This window comes from Stegodyphus dumicola, chromosome 3 (assembly GCF_044657685.1).
Source record: "Stegodyphus dumicola isolate Sdum_Otavi_A_Nest chromosome 3, ASM4465768v1".
NCBI lineage: Eukaryota > Metazoa > Arthropoda > Arachnida > Araneae > Eresidae > Stegodyphus > Stegodyphus dumicola.
This window is the reverse complement of record NC_140770.1, coordinates 159,470,928-159,497,852: the sequence shown is the minus strand read 5'-3', so window position 1 is coordinate 159,497,852 and position 26,925 is coordinate 159,470,928. Positions and strand designations below refer to the sequence as shown.

General features: G+C 36.9%; 1 protein-coding gene across 6 annotated transcripts in view; it reads right to left on the bottom strand.

Moving 5' to 3' along the window:
- Positions 1-26,925, bottom strand: part of LOC118203579 (sodium-dependent nutrient amino acid transporter 1-like) — a 122,943-nt gene that overhangs the window by 12,984 nt on the left and 83,034 nt on the right. For 5 of the 6 annotated variants that reach the window (XM_035375863.2, XM_035375862.2, XM_035375864.2 and 2 more), the window contains 5 exons: positions 26,477-26,580; positions 26,177-26,304; positions 21,594-21,709; positions 12,739-12,867; positions 4,387-4,486 (listed from right to left, as the gene is read on the bottom strand). In XM_035375863.2, coding sequence (XP_035231754.1) covers positions 4,387-4,486; positions 12,739-12,867; positions 21,594-21,709; positions 26,177-26,304; positions 26,477-26,580 — 577 coding nt within the window. The remainder of the gene's footprint in view (positions 1-4,386; positions 4,487-12,738; positions 12,868-21,593; positions 21,710-26,176; positions 26,305-26,476; positions 26,581-26,925) is intronic. The other variant, XM_085813555.1, reaches the window with a different exon arrangement.

Genomic DNA, 26,925 nt, shown 5'->3' with positions numbered 1-26,925 from the left:
ATCCTTGAGTGATTATTTTTTCACAAACATAAGGAAGATATTGGTTGATAAAACATTCACGGATCTCACAGAAGCGAGGCCAGCACCTTTGTAGTACCACAGGGGATTGAAGTATTGCTGGACCTAGCTAACTATTAAGCTTCTGGCTCATTTTTGAGGGCCGTCTACAGCCGAGCGGTAAAGACGGTGAACATTGGTAGTTCGGTTCAAGGTTCAAATCTTCCTAACGGGCTGGCTGCGTGGGAGTTTTCGTGGTTTTTTTCATGTGTAACGTGTATACGAGCCAGTTTCTCTTAGAAAATCCCCCCCGAAGGCATCCTTCCCTTTAGGTAGATAGCCCTCGTGTGCTTGCGTGCCATAATTGAATAATCCAATCCAAATCCAATTTTGAGGGTGAACACCGCTGCGGGCACTCCTACAGTCTTCAATTACTCCTTCCCTCAACCAAACCCCTCGAGAGGATGTTTGGCTTGCCGGGTATTTTGGATGACCATTGTTGTACAGCGGCTATACATTTACAAACACTCATACCTTTTCCAGGATTCGAACACCACCTCGTTGGTACGGCATTTGGAGTGGCTACCCATTTTACCGAGTGGGCAACTAATAGCAGTTTAATCTCTTCAACACATAAGTTCCTTGCTGTTAAAATTCATGCTATTAATATTATTGGATTGAAATTTATTAATATGATTTTTAATATAACATGATGTGTCCGTTCTTCAAAGAAGTTGAGTGCGTAGTTGTATTTGTAGCTGGTGGTAATAATATATTGGTCAAGGTTGTGTTTTACCTTTTTAAGAGGAATATTCTTTTTAGGATTGTATTTAATTCTGAATTTTGTGCCTAATTTCTTGAATCATTTAATTTGTTGGGTTTTAATATAATAAAATCTCCGATAATAATGCGCTTGTGATGCTATGCATTCTTCAAAGCTTGATTCATGGGAGAAGGAAGATGGGCCAATAAATGATTCGCTGTTATGTTTTTCAGTTTAAGTATTTTTCTGTATGAATACTAACTTAATTTTTTTTTATTTTTGAAATTAACTGTAATTAATCGTCTATTATCGCGTCAAGAATTTTTCACATTTTCTGAACTTAATTCAAATTTAAATTCAGATTCTATTAAATTAATTAGAAAATTTTAAATTGGAGTAGAGGTTTTGTTCAGAAACGGGAAAAGATTCAACGTGATTTTCATGAATTGTTAGTGATTATATAGAGAGATTCCAATTCCCTTTGAAATGTGGGGATCTTTCTGTGGATTCAGCATTGATTCTCTTGTTTTAATTGATTAAACTTACTTTTTATTAATTTTTTTAATTATCACTTCCAGTTTAACTAATTAAAAATTGCAAATTTTAATTTCAACTATAGTACCCATTTGTTATATAAATTATACTTCACTTTCCCGAGAAGATAATATTTCATTTATATATTCTCTTTCTATCAATACACACACACATATAAAAATATTAGCGCAATTTTGGAAGCATTGAATGTAAGAACACTGAGATGTAAAAACGTAGCAATATTGTTTAGCGTAGATGCTTAGAGCGTCCACCCATTTTGAAGAATAAGCAGTCGAGCCAGATTAAATTCCTTTTTACTTCCTTGTACGAAGTAAAACGGAAGTATTGTAATTGCGAAAAGTTTCAGGCAGCATATTTCAACGAAAATATCCAGTTTGACAGCTATCGAATGAAATTTAACGATGTTTTTGCGTGATATCTGTACGTAAGGACAGAATAAAAGACTCTTTTCCTCCAAAAAAATTATAAACTGCTTTTTTCGTGGCGTCTGTACGAACGTATGTACGTACGTGCGTACGTATCTCGCATAAATCAAAAACGAGTAGACTCAGAACGTTGAAATTTTGTATATAGGAATACTATAACATGTAGATGTGCACCTCGTATTTTGGTTGCAATCGGCCGCACCAAACGTATATAAATATATTTATATATATATCCACTCTGTTACCCGGCTCAGTGATCTCAGTTTCTTTACTCTTATATGTTTGTAAATTGTACATTTTTTGCTTGAAAAATGATTGAATTATGTTGTGTTTATCTTCCCGTTAAGGTTTTTATGCCTTTAGTAAATCTCTATGCAATATTTTTAGAATTATCAACAATTTTAAAGTTGTTTAAGTGCCGCTAAGCCTAATCCTTTTCTTGATGGCGGCCATTGTTTGTTTACATTTCAAACAGCAGACTAGTGGATTTTTTGCCAATCTAGAGAAACGTAGCTTCGCAACAACAAAGATAACGCCTTCATTTATTATTTAAATCATGCTTAATCCTTTCTGGAATTTTTTCGAGGAAATAAGCGTTTGAGATTTACTTCGTAATTTTTAATATAGATATTTTGAGTTTTTATGTATTTTTGCCTTCTCGCGAAGTGAGAACTGAATTAATTGAATGAGAAATACTCAATCGTCTGTGAAAAACTGTTTCTTTTTTGTTTTGTTTGCTTAATTTCTTTTATACATCGTTCTAGCTTTATTGTAGTATTTGAATAGAACATATGGCAACGATTAGATAATTCTTTAAATGATATCAATTTTGTGCATTATGAGTTATAATATGAACGAAATATAATACTGTTAAGTGAATCTAGCGCCAGAGTGTCGCTATGGTAAACAAATACTAGAGTAAATTTTAAAGAATGCATTTATTCTATTGTGGTTTATGCGCTGTCGTCGAAGTAGATTTAATTCAATCCAATAAGTTTAAATGAAATGCAAGAAAAAATGCGTATAATTTAATATTGCGTACAAGGAAGTCATGTGGTGTACACATCAGATTTTTTTATTCAAATTCAGATTGGTGGCCACAATTCACTAGACACTCCAATCGTGCCATTTCCAGAAAAATTTACAATTTTGATACTATAGCGATAGAAAATTGCTGCGGCGTCTTAGCAGTACGAAAGCGTACGCCAGAAGAGAGAGTGTGACGCAATAGTAATGCAAAGGAAGAAGGGCGGGAGTCAAAGGTATTGGCTTACAATTATTTTGATTGGGCTGCTTTATGGGTTACGTAAGATCGCATGATTAATTTGAATGACGCAGTTTAGATTGATAGCACTATTTTTAAGACTGAGAGAGATGCGTCCACAAATTAAATGAATAATAAAAGAGGTTATAGCCAATTAAAGTTTGCTTTTCATATTTTTTATCTTACATATATCTATGTGTCCCTGAATGTATATATCCGATCTATATATATTGTCCACTAATATATATTGTATCCGACCTATGTATTGGTAACGTTAATCGTAGGTACTCGTACATACTTCTAATAACAAACATTTTTTAAATGGCGCAAAATTTCCTAATTTGGCGTTTTTAAATTTAGAGATATCAATTTTATAACAATTACGAAATCTAAATTTTTACACATTCCTCCTGTGTCTATACTTGCATTTCGAAAAAATTTTCTATTCATTGTAAAAATTGGAACACAAGAAGTCTGAGTATGAATGCTCATCATTCAATGAAAAATTATGAGCATTGAGAAACATTGCTTATTTCGAATTCATTGTCAATCATCATTCAACGCTTGCCATTCACGTTAACCCTTTTTTAAACAAAAATTTCGTTTTTAATTACGTACAAATGCGAACGCTTCTCTGTTCCACTTGTGTACGAGGCCTGAACACATCGGCTTAAATTTTTACAGAAATGTAAGGGCTGGGTAACCGTGTAATATTGTTTCATTCTACAGCTTCGCGGATTTGGATTAATTCATCATAACACTTCATGAAAAATCGTAGCACAAATTATTCGCCAGTATTACATAGGACAGATCCAAAGACACGCTTGCAGTCATCGAAAAACTACGACAAACACGCTGAAACAATCAGCAGCACAGCCTTCAGGCTCTCAGGCTGTAACGGTGAAAACAGCTTCACGGTAAAGCAATAAAATACAGCTCCCGATTCGGCCGATCGATCTCAAAGTAATCTCTGAACTCAATACACTACTGTCTCCCAAGACAGGCAGGGTATATATAGCTTTAACCTACCTTTGAGAACATTCTCTAGAAAACAGTTAAAAATGTATTAGAGAATTTTCTCGCTACGTCAGCGCAATATCACTAATTTTGTCACCAAATATCGCCCAATGGACGATTTTGAGCCGAATACGGGAAACCCTGTTCTTTCCTTGTCATTTTCCGGCAACCCTAACTCCGCTTTCCGAGGAAGCTCTCTCACCGCAGCTGATCATTTTGAAACAATATGTTAGATTTCATAATTTTGGTAAAATCGGTTGCTTAAATTTTAAATAGTCTTACCATGCATATTTGATTTATTTTCTTATTACACCATAAAGACCATAACTTACATAAAATTTCAATCGTTCATTTATTTTTCTTACCATAAATCCACATAATGCCTATAATTTCCAGAGTTGCGTAGAAATAGACTGCGGCACTAACACCGTAATTATTTAATAACACCAAGATATGCTGACCTACCTGCAAAATAATAATAAAAAAATCATTAAATGTAACTTCCAAGAAAAATATTTTAAATATATTCCGGTCCCCCAAAAGGAAATAATCTGTAATTTGGTGTAGTATTTGACATGGGCGAAGACAGAATATGTATTGAGTACAAAAATTAGAGGCATTGAAATAATTTGATTCCATAAAACTGAGTTTTATTAGAAACTTTGGCAGCGAGTAGATAATTTATTCGACACGAAGAACAATCAAATCTCAGTTAAGGAACATAATCTTGAACATTCATGATTAACTGAAAATCGCTGTGGTCCCGAAGGCATTTAGGAAAAAAAAGAAAAAAGAAATAAAACCTGTGTTATGATTAACAGAAACATATTACGGTACTTACGTATTAACGCAATCCCATTAGTACCAGTCGCCAAATTTTCAGAATGTACCGAACGTTGATAACCATGCGCATTAACTATTCTCCAAGAAAACGTATTCATAGCAATGCTTCAGTTAAGCAACGTCGCCATTATTGTATGCGTTCATTTAGTTGTACTTCTAATTAAAACGGTTATTATAAGCAAATTCGGACATTTTGGGCCTTAAACTTGATTTTAAAATAAGTGCTTGTGGAATTCATAGAAGAAACTAATTAACTATAAACTAAGGCAAAATTTCTGCAAAAATACAGAGTTTTGCTGAAAATATCTAAAAGGAAACTGCCTGAGTGCTAACATTGAACTGCTTAAAATGAAACAAGCTTAGTTATGCAAATTGGCAGCGCCGATCAAATCATCCCCATCCGATACTGGGAAACATCTTCTACATTTTGGAACATTGTTAGATAATAATTTAGGTAAGAGTGAATAAAACGGAAGGATCTTGAAAATACTCCAATTTAAAATTTAGGAGCTCAGGAAGTAATACACACTCGTGCGCAAAATTTAGAGAATCAGCAAATTATGCCTATTTTTACGAAACGAATTGAACCAAAGATACTAATTATATCGCCGAAAAATTATGCAAATTTTCAGATTCGGATACTTAAGAGTACATGTACGGCGATTTGTGTGTTCCTTCACGACATTCGCCCTCAGGGGCTCACTTTTGTGAGTACGGGTGTGGCAATCCCGAGGTACCCTAGCCCTTCAGGGGATCATCTTCTTGGTGAGACGGGTGTCACGATCCTGGAGCCCCAGTGATCTATCCTCTTTTCCTTCTCTTCTTGGCTGGAACTTTTCCCTTCCCTTCTCCCTCGTGGTTTCTCTCTACGGAGTTTGGGGCTCGTCACGAGAGACTGGAGCAGCTTTTGTCTCTAGTTTTCGATTGGCGAGAAAACTGCCCACGTGTTTGCCGTGCGTGGAGACCCGTGTCGCTGGAAAGGAGGGTCCTGGTAGTTGAGGGGCGAGGTACTGTCCCCAACACACTGCTTTGGCCTCTGCTTCAGCTAAACGGGAGGCACCTTAGTCGTCCTCACGGGTGTCAATCGGCTGGTCACTAGTCCTTGTGTCAGTGGCTTGGGGTCAATCTCTTGGGAGTACCTGCTTTCGGAAAAGCCGACTGTGGGGCTTCAGTTTGCGTATAGGTCCGGCTAGCCCTAATACAGGAATCTGTGTTCCCTTGTTGGGCTCCGTGGTGGGCGGGGCCGTCGGACCCGAATTTTTTCTCTTTCAATCATGGCTTCTTTATTTATACTTAAAAAACCCGAGTCAAATGAAACGAACCAAGAAATTGAAATTGTTGACAAATCTATTAACAAGAAGATCCGTATTGAAGCAAATACCAAAGATACTGAGATTATTGACAAATCCATTAACAAGAAGATCCGTACCAATACAAATGCCAAAGAAAACACTGAAAATCCTCGCTTCCTCGTTGTCTCTAGTCCTTCTGGTGAACTGCAAAAGATGTCTCCTTTTCTCGTAAGCAAATATATACATTCATGTATAGGTGAGCCAAGGAACATAAAGCGACTCCGATCAGGAGACCTGCTTATTGATACCATATCGGCCACCCAGTCTGCTTCTCTATCCCGACAAACCAAACTTGGAGAAATATCTATAACTGTGTCAGCGCACAAAACACTTAATTATTGTAGGGGTGTAATCTCGGAGATCGACCTTCTGTGTGTCTCAGAAGAAGAGTTCGTCTCGGAGTTAGCTGACCAAAATGTCTGTGGTGCTAGGCGGATCAAGATGCGAAAGGAATGCCAGTTGATTGACACGAAACACGTGATCCTGACCTTCAACACGCCTGATCTGCCTAAGAATATTAAGGCCGGATATCTAAATCTTCCTGTAAGACCTTATATTCCAAACCCTATGCGATGCTTCCAATGCCAGCGTTTCGGCCATTCTAAGACGTCTTGTCGTGGTAGCCTCACATGCGCCCGATGCTCACAGATTGGCCACGATTCTGAAAATTGTACCGCTGCGTCTCATTGTATAAATTGCAAGGGTGAGCACCCAGCATTTTCACGCCTGTGCCCAAAATGGAAATTGGAAAAATAAGTGCAGACTGCAAAGGTTACGAGGAACATCTCATACGCCGAAGCCAGAAGATTAGTCCAAAGCGCACAGCTAAGACCAAATACATCTTATGCCAATGCTCTTAAAAGATCTCGTACAGTTGCCACCCAAACTTCAGTTAGTATGCAGACTCCACCAAACAAAACTCAACAGACTACAAACAACAGGAAGAAAGAAAACCCAACCCATACAGTATAAAATAAAGAAATAGTAATTCAAAGCAAACCCAAAACTACCACACAAAAAGTATCAAATAAAAAGCAAAGTTCCAGCAATAGCTCTCTTGATGGAATGGTGTCTGAATCTGCGGATTCAGACATTATGGAAGTAGACGAGGGTCTGGAAGTTCCCAAGCATCTACTTCCACGAAAAACCAAACAAGAGCACAGAAAGAACAAAAACCATTCATAATGGCCACCCTCATGTCATGGAACTGTCGCGGTTTCCACCGAAATTTGCTTGACATGAAATCTATAATAAATGCGTATCATCCTGTGTGCTTAGCTATACAGGAAACAAATCTGAAACCAGAACAACATGCAAAACTTCGGAGGTTTTCTATCGTCATAAAGGATAACCTTGCAGGTGAGCGTGCCAGTGGAGGTGTAGGTCTCCTCTCCTCACTGGATTATCCCTCAAATGTACTTTCTTTGACGACATCCCTCTAAGTTGTCGCTACTCAAATAAATCTTCATATTGTTGTTTCATTTGTTTCTTTGTATTTGCCTCCAAATGAGCACATTTATCAGCAGGATTTAAATAATCTAATAGAGCAGCTGCCTGAGCCTTTTATCGTAATAGGAGATTTTAACGGCCATAGTCCACTCTGGGGTAGTAAAGATACAAATTGCCGAGGAAGACAAATTGAGCAAATGATCGACGATCATAGCCTTTGTCTCCTAAATAATGGGCAGGATACGTACTTCCATGAGCCTTCAAGGACATTCCACGCTCTCGACCTTGCCATCTGTTCACCATCTCTGTTGCCATTTTGCACTTTTAGTGTCGGAAATGACCTGTACAACAGCGATCATTATCCCATTTTTGTATCTCTTGCACGAAGAGGAGCAAACCCCATGTCGAGACTCCCTCGGTTTATACTGGACAGGGCAGACTGGGAACTCTTCTCTTCCTCCGCAGAGCTCACAGAGGAAATGGTAGAAGATGTGCATATCGATGACGCTGTTGAAGCTGTTACTAATACTATTATTCAGGCAGCTATGCTTTCGATTCCTATAACATCAGGAAAAATACTAAAATATTCGAAACCGTGGTGGAATCGCGACTGTTATGAAGCACTGAAAAAACAGAAAAAAGCATGGGGTATTTTTCGTAGATATCCTACTCTGCGAAACCTCATAGCCTTTAAAAGAGCCAAAGCAAATGCACGAAAAGTAAGAAGGCAGAGCCAAAGGAATTCTTGGATTTCATATGTGTCGTCAATAACATCCTCTATGCCTAGTAAGCGGGTTTGGGAAAGAGTTCGAAAAGCATGCGGAATATATAAAGACCACTCACTTTCCTTTTTGGAAAAAGATGGCCGAGTGAATAGCTCCATAGAAGAAATTGCAAATACTATTGGTGAGACATTTGCTGCCGTTTCTTCCAGCAGAAACTATTCACCTGCATTTCTCTCTATCAAGCAGCACTCTGAAATAAATCCCATCGCATTCAACTCTACCAAATCTGAGCCTTACAATAGAGCATTTACTCTGCTGGAATTAAAGAGAGCTTTATTGCAGACACATAAGTCTTCTCCGGGTTTTGATGGCATAAATTACGAAATGCTAAAGCATCTGTCCTATAAGTCACTGACTGCCCTTCTCACTCTTTACAATAGAGTGTGGAAGGAGCGTATTTTTACCAGTGCATGGAGGAGAGCTTTTGTCATTCCTATTGCTAAGTTAGGGAAAGATCCAAGGAATCCTGCCAACTATCGGCCAATTGCCCTTACCAGTTGCGTATGCAAACTGTTTGAAAAGATGGTAAACAGCCGCCTAGTCTACTTCTCGGAAAAGAATAATATTATATCACCTTATCAAAGTGGTTTTCGAAAAGGGAGAACAACCGTAGATAACATGCTCCTCTTAGGGACATCCATTCGAAAAGCTTTTGTAAGAAGAAATCACCTTGTCTCAATTTTCTTCGATATAGAGAAAGCTTATGATAAGGCATGGAGATACGGTATACTTCGCGATCTTCACGAGAGTGGCTTGCGCGGCAACCTACCAATTTTCATTCAGAATTTCCTGAACGCTAGAACTTTTCAAGTAAGAATTGGCTCTGTTTTGTCAGATGTATGTTTTTGAACAGGAAGAGGGTGTGCCTCAAGGCTGTGTGCTTAGTGTAAACCTGTTTAGTTTAAAAATAAACTCTGTATTAAAAGAACTTCCTCCAACCATCTTGGGATCTCTATATGTTGATGATCTGCAGATTAGCTGTTGAGGGGCAGACATGAGATATGTAGAGAGGCAACTGCAGATGGCTCTGAATAAGATCCAGGAATGTTCAAACAAACAGGGATTTACTTTTTCTAAACAAAAAACTGTGTGCGTGCACCTTTGTAGGAAGCGAGTTCTCCATTCTGAACCTGAGTTATATCTAAATGGTACAATTATTCCAGTTGCGCCCGAAGTAAAATTTTTAGAAGTGACGTTCGACCAGAAATCGACTTTCCTTCCTCATGTTTTAAACCTTAGAAAGAAGTGTTTAAAAACATTAAATATTTTAAAAGTGTTGGCGAACACATCCTGGGGTGCAGAACGTTCCTCTATGCTTCGCATTTACAGAGCCCTTGTTCGCTCTAGACTGGACTATGGCTCAGTTGTTTATGGATCCGCTCGGTCATCAGTTTTGTTAAAACTCGATCCTTTTCACCATCAAGCTCTGCGGATTTGTTCAGGAGCTTTCAGGACTTCTCCTGTCCAGAGCCTGTATGTTGACTCTAACGAACCATCACTTTATCTGAGGCGTGAGCAATTGTCCCTTTTGCAATATTTTAATATTCTATCACAACCTGAACATCCCAATAAGCTGTGCTTACTTGATAATGTATGTAACACTTTATTTGAAACACGTCCATCCTGTGTTCCTACCTTTTCTTTAAGACTTCGCCCTATCATTGAGGAACATTCCCTCTCTGATATGCGCCCCCAAGCAGTACAGAACTTTGAAATCCCACCTTGGGAAAATTCACGGATTCAGCTTCTTGATGTTTTCAAACAGCACGTGGAGGCAAGCACTAACGAGATCGTTTACAGACAACTCTTTGCTGAGCACAGGCAGAAATATAGCAGTTATTATCCGATTTACACAGATGGATCAAAGTCAAATGCTCATGTCGGGATGGCTTTTGTATTTGAAAATTACATAGAGGGCAGATGCCTGCACCATGCTTTCTCAGTCCTAACATCTGAACTAACTGCAATATATTATGGTCTTTGGTACATCTCAAAGCTCTGCCACAAAAAGTTCATAGTTTATACAGACTCGTATAGTGCTCTTAAATCTTTGGAAGCTTTTCCCAAACACTCAGAATCCTGTGGTAATGGATGTTCTGAAAATTCATATTAGCTTAACGATTCGATGATATGAAGTCCTGTACTGCTGGGCTCCTGGACATGCTGGAATAAAGGGAAATGAGCTTGCAGATATCGCAGCAAAATCTGCTGTTGAACTGTCCAGTCGCCTTATCCCTTTTAGAGATGTCTGCTGTTTCATCAAGGGAAAGGTCCGAAAAAAAATGGCAGCAAATTTGGGATATTCAGCATCACAACAAATTAATAAATATCAAGTCTAGAATTGAGCATTGGGATTTTGCTGGAAATCGTAAGGAGGAAGTTCTTTTAACTCGCCTCAGAATTGGCCACACTAGAGTGACACATAACTATCTTCTCAAAGCTGAAAATGAGCCTGTGTGTTTTAATTGTAATGTTTGTTTATCTGTTCGTCATATTTTAATTGAGTGTCCATGTTTTAATAGTCTTCGCCAGTAATATTTTAATAGCTGTGACTTACCTCTCGACCGTTTAATCGGAAGAGAGGTCAATTGTAATTTATTTTATCATTTAAAAGAGACTGGCTTTTATCACCTAATGTAATTTGTTTTAAAGATTGTATCTTGAATTTTAAATGTGTGGTTTTAACTTGTTCTTATATGACTTCATCCTCTGGATTTGATACATTTGTCTACTTGATTTTATTTATTGTATTTTAATTTCATCAATTGTACTCACCCCATCTCGTGTTTGGCGCACTATAATCATCTTTGGTTTTGCGCCATAATCTCTCACTCTCTCTCTCTCCCTTCACGACATTCGCCGTATTTTTCCCAAGAGTTGGATAAATTTCATAAGGTATCAGGTAAAATGAGTATGCTACGAACGAATGGATGAAGCAATGAGATGAAGAATTGTCGGCAGATTGGAGGTACAGCAATTGTAAACGCATGTGGCTACAGAGCTAACGCCCAGTTTCGTCTGCAGTTTATGGAGACACTTCCAGAACAATAAATCCACAACGAGAAAACTTGGACAAGTCGACCAAGATCTACAACAACGAATGAGGATCGTTATTTGGTACACTTTCAGCTCCGCGACATAGGATTGCCAGACGCTTACAGCTCCCTCGTGAGCTGTGTGCTACCATGTTTGCATCTCGCTCAATGTAGCACACAGGAAATGACGTTTAGCATTGTGAAAACAACATACGCCTTGGACAAAGTTTGCAATCGAGCACTGTGGATGTTACAGATGAGGCAAGAATCATCCTGGACGCTGATGCTCGTCTTGCCTCTATCTGGAGAGAGTCTCTGGAAGTCATTTCTCCCTCATCATGGAAAAGGATCGTTACGCTTGTGGAGGTGTACTGGTCTGGGCAGGCGTTATGCTTGATGGTCGCACACCTCTGCATGTATTTTACAAAATCTTCCTGATTGCGATGAAGCGCACAGAGGAAATCTTAGAGACCTTTCAGGAGCGCACTTATTCCTGTATTCCAGTTAACGGACAACAGCTCTTGTCCTGCATAGAGCTAGCTGGTCTACGATTACTTGGAAAGTGAGGATATTCACCGCATGTATTGACCAGCTAGATCGCTTGACATTAACTCTATATACCATGTCCAGGACACTCTTCGGATGGCAGTTTCATCTTGCCATCATCTTCCAAAGTTAGAAATTTGGAAGATTGTGGCGGAATTGAAAATCCAGTCTCATCCCGGAGTTGAAAACTGTCTTGATGCAGGAATGGGATCGACTGTCAAAGGGATTCCTCAACTGTCTCCTGTCTAGTATGCCATCACGCTGCGTGACCTGTCTAGCAGTGAGAGACAGAGGCGATCGTACCCCATATTAGACTCATTTTCATTTCGATATCACAGTGTTGAGTTTGGACATCACTCTTCCAAGAACTTTACTGGTAATCAGACGTCCCTAAAATGATTTTTGAATCGCACATCTCGTTTTCTGTTACAAATGTATATTCATACCTAATTTTATTAAAAACCTGTCCATTAGATTTTCAAAAATTCGACATGTGGGCAAATTTTGTTATTTTTGCCCGCACGTGTATACCATTCAAACCTAGAAACAATTTTCTACTATAAATATAGTCTATGAGGCCTACAATAAATTTCAGAATTATTTTAGTAATAACAAAATTGCGAATATGATGATATTAACCTGAGATCATTAATAAGAATATTAAGACACAGAGTTATCAGGAAAATGTACTTTGTAGTGGTACTTACATTTGTCGTTAGTGGTAAGCCTAGAAGGAAGAAAAGTGTGCAAGTTCCAAGGGACAGCATCCATTTAAAATCACGTACAGCTGGAAATTTATCTTTAATTACAGTTAAAACAGTCTCAAGCTGGGACATCTAAAGGTGAAAGAAAATTATTTTATTAAGAACAAAAACTGAGCAAGAATTTAAACTGTTAAAAAGTATTAAATTTAAACTATCCCTTAATGAAAATGAGAAACGAGACTGCAAAGATTTTTTAATATCTTCAAAAAATATATTATGCAATGAATAAAAGATAGAAACAAAGCATGAGATACTTGAATTGAAACATTTTTAGCAACTTCATAAAATTTTGAACCACTGAAATTAAAAAGTGAAAATTCTTTCAAAACATACGGTTGATAATTGATTTAAAACTTAAATTTGAAATCAGTAATCAAATTTCAAGACTTCTTTTAAGTTTTTCTGTGAGCTTAGACATCTGTTTACATTGTTATTATTACAGTTATTGTTACAGAAATTTCAAAACCTATTTCGTCATTTGTTATGTTTCATTCCTAATTCGTTATGGATATGTTCGTTTATGGAATGAAAGAGAGAGAATTTCCGTTATAAACTTTATGCAAAGTAAAATGCAACGAAATTATAGAAAATAAAATGAGAAGCAAAATGTAATCAATGAAAACAACACTAAATTTCCCAGTTAAGAAGAAACACAAAGCGTGGAAAATATACCAAAGACCCAAACAGAAAAACGTTTTCAAAGACAATTAATTATTTCTTATCTAAATGCATAATTGTATTTTACAGGTAAAGATTTTCTGAGCACGAAATAATTAAGATATAACAACGTCGCTTGCTCTATTAGCACATTTGATTTGTTGTTATTTAGGTATTATCCCTTCTGTGGAGAAACAGTCGCCAAGCAACGCCATTTAACGCCAGTCATAAATAAACGTGAAGTCACAACTTGCTCATAACATCCCTGCTTTCGTTTGATGTAACCTTGATTGAGTTTGAGGTGACCCTGAATAAGAAGGCTGAAATGCGTTTTTACCCACCCCATCAAAAGAGAATGAAATGGCACTATTTTCAAAAAAGTTTCATCTGGAAAGCCGAAATGGGACATAACTAAATTAACAGATACTGCTGCAAATTTTCGTTGTATTTTGAAACACTGTGATTGAAGAGCTGCAGAATCACATTTATGACTGCACTCTGATACATGTATAATTGGTCGAGAGAATTAAAACCTTTTAAATGTGAAAAAAGAACAGTTGGATATGGCCAAAAAAGCAGCAATAATCATCTACGTGACGTTCGTTTTCATAGAGCTTCCGGTAAAATCGAAGGATCTAATAAAATAGTAGAAATCGCGAAAATTCTTTTCAAAAGGCGCAAAACCAAAGCGTGTCGATTACGTTTCGTAGCAATGGCTATTTGATTGAATATACAGACTGACTGACGAATATTTCATTCTAAAAAATACAAACAGATGTGCGGAAGAACCGAAGAACGACTGGTGCAACTTTAGGTGAATTTTGTTCAACTTTCACGGTTAGATGACAGCCAACTTTCACTGTGAGCGGGATAATACATAAGAACGGTTTTGTATCATACAATTTAACATACAAGGGAACCTCAAGATAAAGAGTTTAATCCGTTTAAGCATTGAGCTCATATAGCGAATTTCTAGTATCTGGAAACAAACTTCCCCATTGAAAATAATGGAAATCCAGTTAATCCGTTCCGCACCTCCAAAAATATCAGCATAAAAATCAATTTTTCCAATAAATAATAAATAAATAAACCAAAATAATATAACCAGAGTTTATCTTTATGATACCATCTGACAAATGATAGCTTCCGACACGACCCTAACTTCTCGTTAATCCACACCAACAACAGCTTCTCAAGAGCTTCTAAACGTTTTGGACGGTGCCTGGAAGTGACGGTAACTTCTTTGCCTACATAAAGTTTCTTAATTTCTTCCTTCTTCTTCAGAATAGTGAAGATTGTCGATGTCGAAATCTTGAAGGCCTTAAGTTTTCGCCAATTCCGTCACCCTTATGTTTATCTGTGATTTCTTTCTTAATTTTAACGGCCATTGCTCCTTCATTTTCTTTGAAGCACTATCTGAGGCAAGAATCTTCTTGGGAGGCATCGTGAAATAATTACTTTCACATTAAATGAATACAATTGACTCAGAAACGCACAGACACGTGGATCAAAGACACACCGAGGGATCTGACAAGCGGATCCCCCGAGTAGAGCCGGCTTGAGAAATGGCGCCACGCATACCAACAGCCTAGCTCATTGCTCGTTATAGTGCACTGTATCTAAAAAGCACATGTATTGAAAGGGAAATCACGACAGAACTATGAAAAGCGAAAACAATAAAGTATAACGCATTTCTTACTATGTAATGTATACTATGTAACCCAATAATGTAATCCCGTAATGTATTCCAGTATTATATAAAGTAATCCAGTAACGTAACTGTAATCTACTAATGTAACTGTAATCCAGTAATGTATCCCAGTATTATATAAAGTACTAAGTAACTAGTAACATGTATGTAGTGTACAGTATACTAAGTGGCAGTAATGTGCTATGTATTCCAGTAAGGCGCTCTTTGTCAAAGACACGTATGTGAAAGTGTCATACGTCAAAGACACGTATGTGAAAAGCGAGCGTAGTAACGTAAAATGTATTATATATTATGCAATGTATTCAACGTAATTCCAAACATAGTGTATTGAATAATATAATGTATGATTTAATGTTTTGCATTCTGACATAATGTATGTACTCTAATATAATAATCCCCAGTAATTCCATATATACAATATAATGTAGGGTGTAATGTACTACATCTTAACATAACACATGTGTCGAAAGAAAAATATAGAGTGTAATGTAAATGAAACCTAAGATACTACTATGAAACGCGAAATGTAACATAAAGTACATTTCGCCTTTCATAGTAAGAATAACTACAATTTCACTTTCAAGAAAAACTGCAATTATGTCCAATGTAACATCACGAAACAAGATATCATCGTAATTTAGCTAATTTAAATATCTTATGTAACCAACATCCTATGTAACTCAGATGACCTGCATCACTAGAAATTGTGACTCTGTAAGCTCAGAAAACGAAAAAACAAATGCTCTGACAGTCTTCCATCCCACTGACCAGGCACAAAATCCGCTTGGTTAAACCTTAGGTCGGTAACCTGGCCAGTGGCTATCACTCCCACTCGAGTCAATACTCGTATTTAGAGACAAATTTATCGCTCATACTCTGGTATCTCGAATTTCTCGTATATAGAAGTGCTCGTATCTCGAGGTTCCACTGTATCTGCTTTGTGGTTTTAATGAATTAGGGGAACTTTAGAACAAACAGCAATTAAAAATGTAAACATGAAGTCAAAATTAATATTTTTAATCCGTTTCTAAAACACATAAAATAATCTAGCTTTTCATTTAAAAATTAAACAGTTGCTAGAAAAGTTGGATTTTTTAAATCATGTATTGATACTTTGAAAAGTGGAAAATATTTATATAACTGAACGTGACGATTCATATAAGTGTTTAAATAATATATCGTTCATTAACGTTTTTTAATCGTTCAAGAACCGGTCCCTTATATAGTACTAATTAAGTGATTAAATTGGAAATCAAATTAAAAATCTTCATTACAGTGAAATTGCAGCGCTAAACTAAGAAATTTGTGGAGTTAATATTCGTTTTTAATAAAGCAACATTAAAAATGCATATATATTTGGAGGCTTTTAAGGAAAAATTAATTTTCAGTAAAATAAAATTCAAATCCATTTAAACATTTTAGTGTATAATATGACACATGCTGTCATATTATACACTAAATGACATATGTCCAAAATCGATAATTATTCTAAAGACTTCATTCAGTTATATTTGCAGCAAGCGCCGCTTAATGTATTCACGATCAATGTTATCATTCGGATATTGTTATCGGTTTGCCCGTTTCGATATGAAAAATAAAATTAAATTCGTTGCCATTAAATTAGGATTATTTCGAAGAATATTTTTCGTCATCGCTCAATGTTATTATTCTGTTAATGTAATCAAAGTAGCGGTGGATAAACGCGATCAGGGTTAAGCGCGCTCACTGTAACTCTCAATTTGTCAATTAAATAGTCAGATAATAGTCCTATGACCTACGTCAATTAAATAGTCCGTGGGGGACCATGCAACACATTTAATTAATATGTCAAATAAAGCAAGTAAATAAATTACGATTAAAGAATTTACTTTATTGAAGTGTCTCATTCTTAGATAAGCGTATTCATATTCATAACAACTCTTAATTAGCACAATGCTTAATTGATAGGTAGTCAGATAAAACCTTAAAAAAATTCTACGTCTAATAATGCTTCTTAAAACTCATATAAATGAATGGTTTCAGTGAGAATATTTTTATGTATCTACGTCGTCAAAAGAATATTCAACGAAGATTTAAATGTGATTAACTAAAGAAGTAGAATTTATGGCCATTACATCTGATTCTATTGATGGCAAGAAAGTAATAGTATGCACAATATAGGATATGTCCTCCCCTTACTGCAATGGTTGCTTCTTACCGTCTTCCCACACTCAGCACCAGATTGTCCAAGAGATCTTGAGGTGAGAGTGCCCATTCGTCAATCAGCATATGTTTCAGTTGTTGGGTGTTCGCTGGAGGATGTAATCGTGCCTCAAGGCCCAAAGCATCCCATACATGTTCTATGGGATTTAAATCAAGGGAGTACGCTGGCCAATCCATTCGAGTGATATCTTCACTTTTCAATAGCTTCTGAACAGCAGGAGTCCGGTGTGGCCGTGCATTGTCATCCATAAAAACGAAGTCTGGTTCAATTGCACCTCGGAACAGACGCACATAGGGAAGGATCATTTCCTGACAATAGAGATCTCCGGTTACAGAACTTCTGTCGAAAACGTGGAGCTCTGTCCGCCCGTTCAGCATAATAACCTCCCCAGACGAGATCTCCAGAACACCGTAATGGTCACTTTCCGTGATGTTACTGAGATTAAACCGTGTCCTTACCTCTCTCCAAATAAGTAGGCGTTGAGAATCGCTTGGGGCACTAAAACGACTCTCATCCGTAAGGAGGACACGACTTCATTGATGAGATGCCTAGTTTTTGCGCTCCTTGCACCACTCTAAACGGTGGTGCCGATGGCCAACTTTCAAAGGGAGGCATCGTTCAGGACGGCGGGCGGATAGGCTATCTTTGTGAAGGTGTCTGGACACAGTAAACCAAGACAATTGTCGCCGTTTGCTGTACACAGTTGCTGAGCTGTGGAGCTTGCTGACTGGTTTTGGGCTCTTTTCGCCTGTAGGACGATATATCGGTTATCTGCTGCAGTTGTTGTCCTAGAGCGGCCACCACCAACCTTTCTAATAGCTGTACCTATGGTTTGGAAGGCTTTCCAAGCCCGCGAAACGACACTTTTGTTGACTTCGAAATCTTCAGCCACATTGGTCACACTACGCCCCTCCTCCAGCTTTCCGATCATTCTTCCACTCATTAAATTCGTCAACCAGATGATTTCTTCTAGCCATATTTCACGAAAGATTTTACTTGCAGCGAATGTCTTTAATTGCGTCTTTGTCCTTCCTTTTATGGTAGTCTCGAGTGGAGCGCACGCACGTAGCCTGTGATATTTTTTTCCGGACATTTGCATATGCATGATCTTTTTACTGAAAGAACCCCTTTTCTGCAATTGCATGGTTATCTGATTAAATTTTGCATTGTTGCTTAAGTTTTGAACACTAGTGTATATCACACACAATAACTCAAAACCATACAAGGTGTCTTGGTTCGTTAAAATGGTCAATATTTGGCTTCCGCATGAAGTGAAAGAAATTTAGTTCACTCAGCAAATCAATAGATCATGTCGTCAATTTGGTGAGTTTACAAAGATGTTGTGTATTTTGAGCTGCTTCCAAGCAAGCAAACGACCAACTCAGATGTTCACTGTCAACAACTTATGGAACAGGAGGAAGCATTCAATGAGAAAATGCCAGAATCGGGAAATCGCAAAGGTTTCGTGTTCCACCACCGCAATGCGACCACATTTTAGCAATGAGTGCGAAATTTATTGGAGTTTGTTGTTGGGAGTTATGTCGCATTCAACATATAGCCCCGGTCCTGCACCATCGGATTATTATTATTTCCAAGCTTACAAAACTTCTTAAATGTAAAAAGTTCAGTAATAACTATGACCTCAAATGGCACTTGATTGAGTTTTTGTCCATAAAGACCAGAAATTCTGTGAGTGCCCGAAGTTACCAGCAAAATGGCAAAAGATCATGGAACAGAATGAAAGATATTTAACTGAAATTACTTTCTTGTCAACCCAATGTAAAATAAAATAATGATTGCATGACAGAATCTTAAGTCCTCCGAAAAATAAGTGAACGTTCTCGTAAAAAAAATCTGAAGTGAATTAAATTTATTTCTAATTTAAATGAATTATAAAAAGCTATATAGCTGTAATATTTATGCATATAAGATCCAGATTTATTGAAAAATGAGAGGTATTCTTAAATAAGATATTAAGGAAAACTGCATGTTATCGAAAAAACGATCTAACTGAGGTTTTGTTTTTCTTTTTTTTTTCTTAATACTCAACTTTTGAAGGCCGAGGAGAAAAAAGACAAAAACGATTTGGAACTGAAGATTTCTGAAACACAAAATAAATTGAGGCCTTTGAAGAGCAATCTCTTTTGTAATCAATTTTCGTCGCAATAAATATTGATTCATTCTATTATTAAGGGCAAACAAAAAAATCTTTAAAAGTGTTGGAACCAGAGAAATATCTGAAAAATTCAAGTTTTAAAATTTCGGAAACTAGGTTAAGTAGTTATAAGTTATTGTTCTAACTTTTCTATTCCATTTTCTTTCTTCTATTTCGATAAATCGACGTCCATCGCTCTCTACGCAATAAGTAGTAACATTTCACTGTACAATACACCGGCCCACACTTGTTTTCGGACATTTGTACTTTTGAGGTTTATTTGCAGAGAACGTCTACTCAATATTGAACACAGAAGTTCAAGTCTTTTTCTACTGTATTATTTTTAGTCCATTTAAGCCCTTCTTATTGTAAAATAAATGTGATAAAAAAATTCCTTGTCACAAAATAATTGGCTCGAATTGGTACATTTTTCTTTAATATTAATGGGCTGGGGCCATAATTAAAATTTATAAGTTCTATTCCATAAAAGTTTTATTCTACCGTTGTTTAGAAAAGACGAATGGCAATTTTAAAATTTCATCTCGTACGCGCGTCGACAAAGCAATAAAGTTCAGGGAAAAAACAATTTGCAGGGTCCGAATATTAGCGATTTCAGAGTTTTTAATTAATATCTCGGCTGATTAAAGTTGAATGAGGATGAGAATGTTCGAAATGGCTTGCGAAGAAGTTATGGAATTCGGGAGGCATATTTCGTAAGTGCACATCTGTATCGCCAGCGAGGGAGTGCCTTCTAGAATGGTCCAGTGGGCTTCCAATGAGATATGTGTCATTTCCCATGACCTTTGCCTAGCAAGATCTTTAAGCAAGATAACAGAAATTGCTTTGCCATGCACGTTTTCGTACAAAATAATTAAAACATCCTGGATTTGTAGGAAAAATTTTCAGTACGAAGTTAGATTAAATATAAGCATAATTATATATGTAAATAGTAGAAGTCTCACCCATTTTTTACTGCATTTTATATGAAAAAGATGTTCTATAATGCCCAATTTTATTCAAAGTGAACTTTTCTAATTTGCATTCCTACAAATTTAGAGCGTGCGCTCTTAAATGTTTTACCTGCACAAGAATACTGATCAAACAGAATGGTTTGGTTTATTTAATTATGGCAAAGCACACTAGGGCTATGTGCCTAAGGAGATGGATGCCTTCGTGGAGGGCTTTCTAAGGGAAACTGGCTCGTATACACGTTACACGTGGGGAAAACCACGAGAACGCCCATGCAGCCGGCACGTTCGCGGGATTCGAACCTCGGACCGAACTACCAGGGTTCAGCGACTTTACCGCTCGGCCGCTGGTGGGCCTTCAAACAGAATGAATTCATCTTATTCACAACAATTTATTCATATACTGTAACTTTTAATTTAACAATAAGTATAGTCGGATCATTCACAATATATATTTTGAATCTCATGTTTTCAAAATCAAAGAATGCAAGCATTGAGATAAGCAAATACTATATTTATGTAAAACTTCTCAGCTCAGTGGAAAAAATCATACATTGGAATTCTTTCAATCCACAGGTGTTATGCATAATATTCGAAACTAATTATAATTAGAGTTATTTTCTTCATATAAAGAACGATAATAGACCACGAACATTAATTCGAATATCACTGCGTAATAAGTTTCGCAAAAGTGAAATGTTGACGATTAAATAAACTTATGAAATGAAAGCACTGAAACATTTTCTAATAAAAATGATAGCAGTATTTCTACGCCATACATTTATAACTGCGACACAAACGCAAAATAAAAACATAAACAAGAATATGCGCAGTTTCAAAGATTCACCGACACGAAAGCAACAGAATTCACTAATCAATTTTTAAAACCCCTCTCCCCCCCAGTGGCGATACTGATGTGTATTTCTGAATTATGCATCCGGCAGTACATCTTTCAAAACTCAATTTCTCGCCATTCCGGAGACGGTGATGCTACAAACAAACAGACGGACAGACTCACGCAGATTTTAATAGTATCAGTTTATTTTGTGGCATAATTATAAAACACGTCATCATTTGATTGTCACTGCTCGTAATTATACTTACCGAGCTACCAATCCCTAATGTGAACAGCATTACGAAAAACAACACAGACCAAAGTTGTGGAATGAATTTAATATTAGCCAGTGCTTCGGGATAAATTATAAACGCTAAGCCAAGATCTGTAAAGAAAAATATTCTTAGACTGAGAAAAAAAAAAAAAAAAAAGGTTATTATTCTTATTTCTAATATTTCAAATAGCTTTGCTTCAATTAAAATTTCTTTTCTTATTTTTTTATTTTTATCTTATATTGTATAAGATTCTAAACCTCATAAGCGTTTTTATTAATTTTCTGTCAGGTTTTAAATTTATTTTGTCTGATGCCCAAATAAATTAAAATAATTGAATTTAACTGCGTGAAATTAATTTTTCTTATTCTCAAAGCGCGTTCATTATTTACATCTCAGCAATAAAATTAATCTCATTTCAGTAGTCGTCGCTTAATGAGATATCAATTAATGTTATCTTTCGGGTATTGTTATCCAATAGACGAACCTTTTGTATGGAAAATACATCGCTTACTGTGTTCAGCAATTCAATTAATATGATCAAAATTTTATAGAGTAAATGTCTTTAAACTGAATTAAAGAAGCCAAATGATGCGAAAATAGAATATAAAATATTGTTGTTAAGTGATACAGAATTGTTTCCAATTAAGGGATTAAGTTCCCAAACAGATTAATTTAGATTTTAGTGAGCTATTTAAAATTAGGTAAGGTTTGATTTGGTTTATTTTGATATGGCAAAGCATGCAAGGGCTCATGATGCATTCTCGGAGAACTTTCTGAAGAAAACTGACTCACATCCATGTTACACATGAGGAAAACCACAAATACGCTTTGCGTTGAGCATGCTTGCCTGGAGTCGAACCCAGCTTGAACAGCTGAGACAGTGACTTTACAGCTCGGCTACTGTTGGATATGAAAATTAGATAAAAAAAATAAACATTACTTTGTTGGAGATTTTGAGCAATGGTATCGATTTTGAGGGTGACCAGGCACAGACCGTTTCTCAAACAAAAATGTTCTGGAAACATCTTTTCCAAACTAAGGTTGGTTTTCTATGTAATTTACAGTTTTACATTCTCTTCCACTGACAGATGCTCTCCGAGCATAAAGATCAGGTTTGATTTGCTTTAGTTGATTACGACAAAGCCCGCTTGGCTATCTGCCTAACGGAAAGGATGCCTTTGTGGATGACTTTCTAAGGAAAACTGGTTCGTATACACATTACACATATAATATAAGACTACGTATTACACATATAATATAAGACTAAGCAAGGAAATGCAATTTTCCAATAAAAATTAACCCGTAAAGAGAAAAAGTATATACAGCAAGGGCAGAGAGAAATCATGCGAACATTATTAAAATTTTCAAAACATAATGCTCAGAAGTTAGAGGGGAAATATACGCGAAAGGGAAAAGTACGAGAGCAAATACGATGTTTGTTTCTAGTTTTATTTTTTCAATCCTGCTTCGGAGGACATTTTTCTGATTGTTTAATTTTATCAAAATAGCCGTGGACAAACGTGATCACATTAAGCTGCGTCTGCTGCAGTTGAACTTCATTAAACTTCAATCCTTTTGTTAAAATATTTGAGTTTCTTATCTCATGGGAAATTGATAGTGATTTGCTTTTAGGAAAGCCTTTTCTTTAATCTTTAGAAAACAAACATAGCTTTATAAATATTGCACACCAAACGCTTTTCAACTGATTCACAGCCAATATTTTGTAACATATTTTAAAGAAAGGAGAAAAGTTTGTTAAGGGATATATTTGATCTCCCATGCTCATAAACATTTTACAGGCAACCATGCTCATAATAGTTGTGTGGTTAAGTAACGTTGCAATTTTCGTATACATTTTTTTGAAGTATTCCAAGTTCCAACGTCTTTATAGATAAACAGTGATATTTTTTTGCCTTTAACTCAGTTTTAAAATACCTCTTGTCGAATTTGCCAGCAATGTAAGAAATTGAAGTGTAAATCACTAAAGAGAACACTAATGAACACGTAAAATCACTAAAGAGAACACTAATGAACAAAGATTTGGCAAAGAGACGATGCGGAATGACAGGTTTTGCAATTATCTGGTTTTCTAAAACGGAAACAGATCGCGGTGCAGGTAAGGAGAAGAACAGCGCTTAGTTAAAAATTAGAGAAAGATTTCGCAAAAAAATGTGTTTTATTTTTAATGTATTAAATAATCCTTATTTAATAATTTAAATTTATATTTTAAGATTATAATTATCGATAGTTAGAGAATGTTTTGAAAATTCGCGAATGAAATTCTCGAAGATAACCTTGTACTCGAGAAGTCATTTTTACCTTTTTATCTGTAAAAGAACGCCAAATTGCCCCAAAGAGGTTGCGTTAATGTGTAAGTACGTTTTACTTTGTGCCTTGGCAACATTCCCGGTGATACAACCGTTAAATGACCCATGCGTTTGTCCATTTTACCAGCGGTTAACGAGGAAGCTCGAACTATTAAAAAACATTTTTGCTCCGAACTTGGCCTAAAACATTGTGCTATTATGTTAAATCGCACTATAATGAAGTCACTGCGAATTTCAAACTGAAAAACGTTGCAAATTTTTGTTACAGTTGGAATAAGGCTACGGAGTTTAGTTATAAAAACCTTGTAGAGACATTAGGTTATTTTGAGGCCGGAGAGATGAAAAATGAGCAAACGCCTTCGCCGGGAATCGAACCACGGACCTCTGGAATACCGGCCTAGCATGCAGAACCACTACACCACGAAGGTACGTTAGGAAGGCGGAAGAAATACCTTACATACTCCCCCTTTCAAAGGGCGAGTGGGGTTTTTAGGGGGCCCAATCACCAAATCCTGGGTGAGGAGAATCATCATCTAACACCCTTTTAGTTCGGGCACAACAGTAGAGAAATTAGGACTTTTTTGGAAGCAGGAGAAATGAAAAATGAGGAAACGCCTTCGCCGGGGCTCGAACCACGGACCTCTGGAATTCCGGCCCAGCGTGCAGAACCACTACACCAAGAAGGCAAGTTAGGAAGGCGGGAGAATTACCTTATAACCTTTCAATATTTTAGTTGTAGGATTTTAGGTTAATTCACCAGGTATTATCATTTGAATTCTTCTGAATCTTTGCTTTAAGTTCTTCTTTCCATAGACCTCACCAGAATGTGTTGTTGTTCTCGTTACCAATATTTCACTTGCCTGACAAAGGTCAGCACAATCCCACGACATTCATTGTGGCAAGGAGTCAAATGCGCTTGTCTTTGCAAAGAGCTGCACAGACACAATACATTTACAAACATGCATGCATTCTCCGGGACTCGAGCATGGGCCATCGATATGGCACTCAGCATCTTTAACCACTATTCCGGTTGGGCATTTCACCAGAATATAAATTAGTTGCCGTGTAATTAGGTCGAGGATTTGAATGTTTTAGACTCACAGCTTCTGGAAGCCGTCATCAGCTCTGCCAAAGTTATTCCGGCTTTAGCAACTTGCTAGCCGATGTTTAAATTACGTGTCGTTAATCATCTTGAGCCAGATTAAGTAATCTATAGCCTGCATAGTCTCAGATTATGTTACCTACATAGGAATATATTGTTACGAATTGTACAGGCGCGGCAAGATGGCTTCCCCGCAAAGCAGTTTTAGGGTTGCCATAAAATGGCAAGGGAAGGCAGGGTTGACCCATTTGGCGAAAAAATTGGCGATATGCCATGGACGAATGGAGAACCTTCTGGAACGAATTCTTACCGGTTTAGCCCAGAATGTTCTCGAACACAAGCCGAAAGCTATATAAACCCTGTTGGTTGGCATTCAGTTAGTGTACCTCGTCTAGCGAGCTGATAGTCAGTCATTGAGCGACTGTCTCGAAGTCTAGCGAGGAGTTGGTCGTCGAGTGCATCAAAGAGTCTCTTCGCGTATCGCGGTTAGTGCATCGTCGAGAAAGTGTGTTAAGCTCCAGGAACGACTGAGACGAAGATTCGGGAGTTGTGCTCTGTGTGTCGTCGAGTGCATCGCGAGTTGTAGCGTAGGGAGTCTCGAGAGTACGTGGAGTTCCGAGAACGATCGAACAGAGTCGGGAGCTGTACCCTGATGCTTTGCAGTGAAGCTGTGTCCACCGTTATTGCCTGACAGTGTTAAGGCTGTGTCGCTGATTGTTCCAGCGTGTTTATAGTAGATCTTTGACGACTGTAAAAGTGTTTTAAAGCTGTCCTGATTAATATCGGTAAATAAAGTGTGTTTCGATACTTCATCAAGTGTCGTCGTTATTCACTCCAAATCTACGGACCCCTTACGAACGTGAAGGAAGAAAATAACGTAACAACTGGTGTCAGGAAAAAAAAAAAACGCAACAATATTTTCTTCTAATTTAAATACCCTCAAGTAGGGGAAGTTCATCTGTAGACCTTCTATTCATTTTAGAATTAAATACAAGGATTATTTTAACCTTCTTACATTTTTGTCAGGGGCTTCAGATAACAGCGATAACAACATTGTGGCAAGATTAGAGATATAGCAGAATCCTACGCAGGTAACACGAATGAAAATAAAACAAAATTGGATTTTAAATGAATACCAGATTGCTCACCTTCATGATTTACAACTTCTGAGATATCCAAATCCCTTTCATAGGCCAAATTACCCAGGACAGCAAAAATGACACATCCTGCCAGTACGTTGGTGAAAGTGTCCAAGACACTGATGATGATCGCGTGCCTGTACTCATCAGAAAAAGTTAAGAAGAAAATGTTTTAAACTATTCGATAAATAAAACCTGTACAAACATTATGTAAGACTTTGAGACGTATAGAGTTATTGTACAGACATTGACGCAATCTAGGTTATCACTGTTTCAATCCAATTTATATAAATGCAATATTTTACTTACCTGTAAACATTATTTTTGAATTTGTTGTAGCTGGCTATCATGACGATATTGCCATACCCGATTGCCAGTGAGAAAAATGATTGCTCGCATGCTTTGTACCATACCTGAGAAAAGGATATTAGATTAAATATTTTAGGTTACCTATGGTAATGGCATTGTTAATACAAAAAAAGTAAGCATTTCTAAAACTGCTTTACTATCTAGTCAGTGTTATGTTACCGGCGTTCTATAAAAGATCTAGGCCTTTTATAGAATGTTTGTTATTTTTATGCAAAGCTTGAACAATGAGAATTATTATATACTTTCCCTAGGCACTGTATATTGCACGTAGGCATTCTATGGAATAAATTATATTAAGGCAAAATATTGTGTTACTGTAAAGGCAAGGCATTGTATTGTTATAACTTCCACTGAAACTGAATAACTGTAATTAATCACTATATATAACT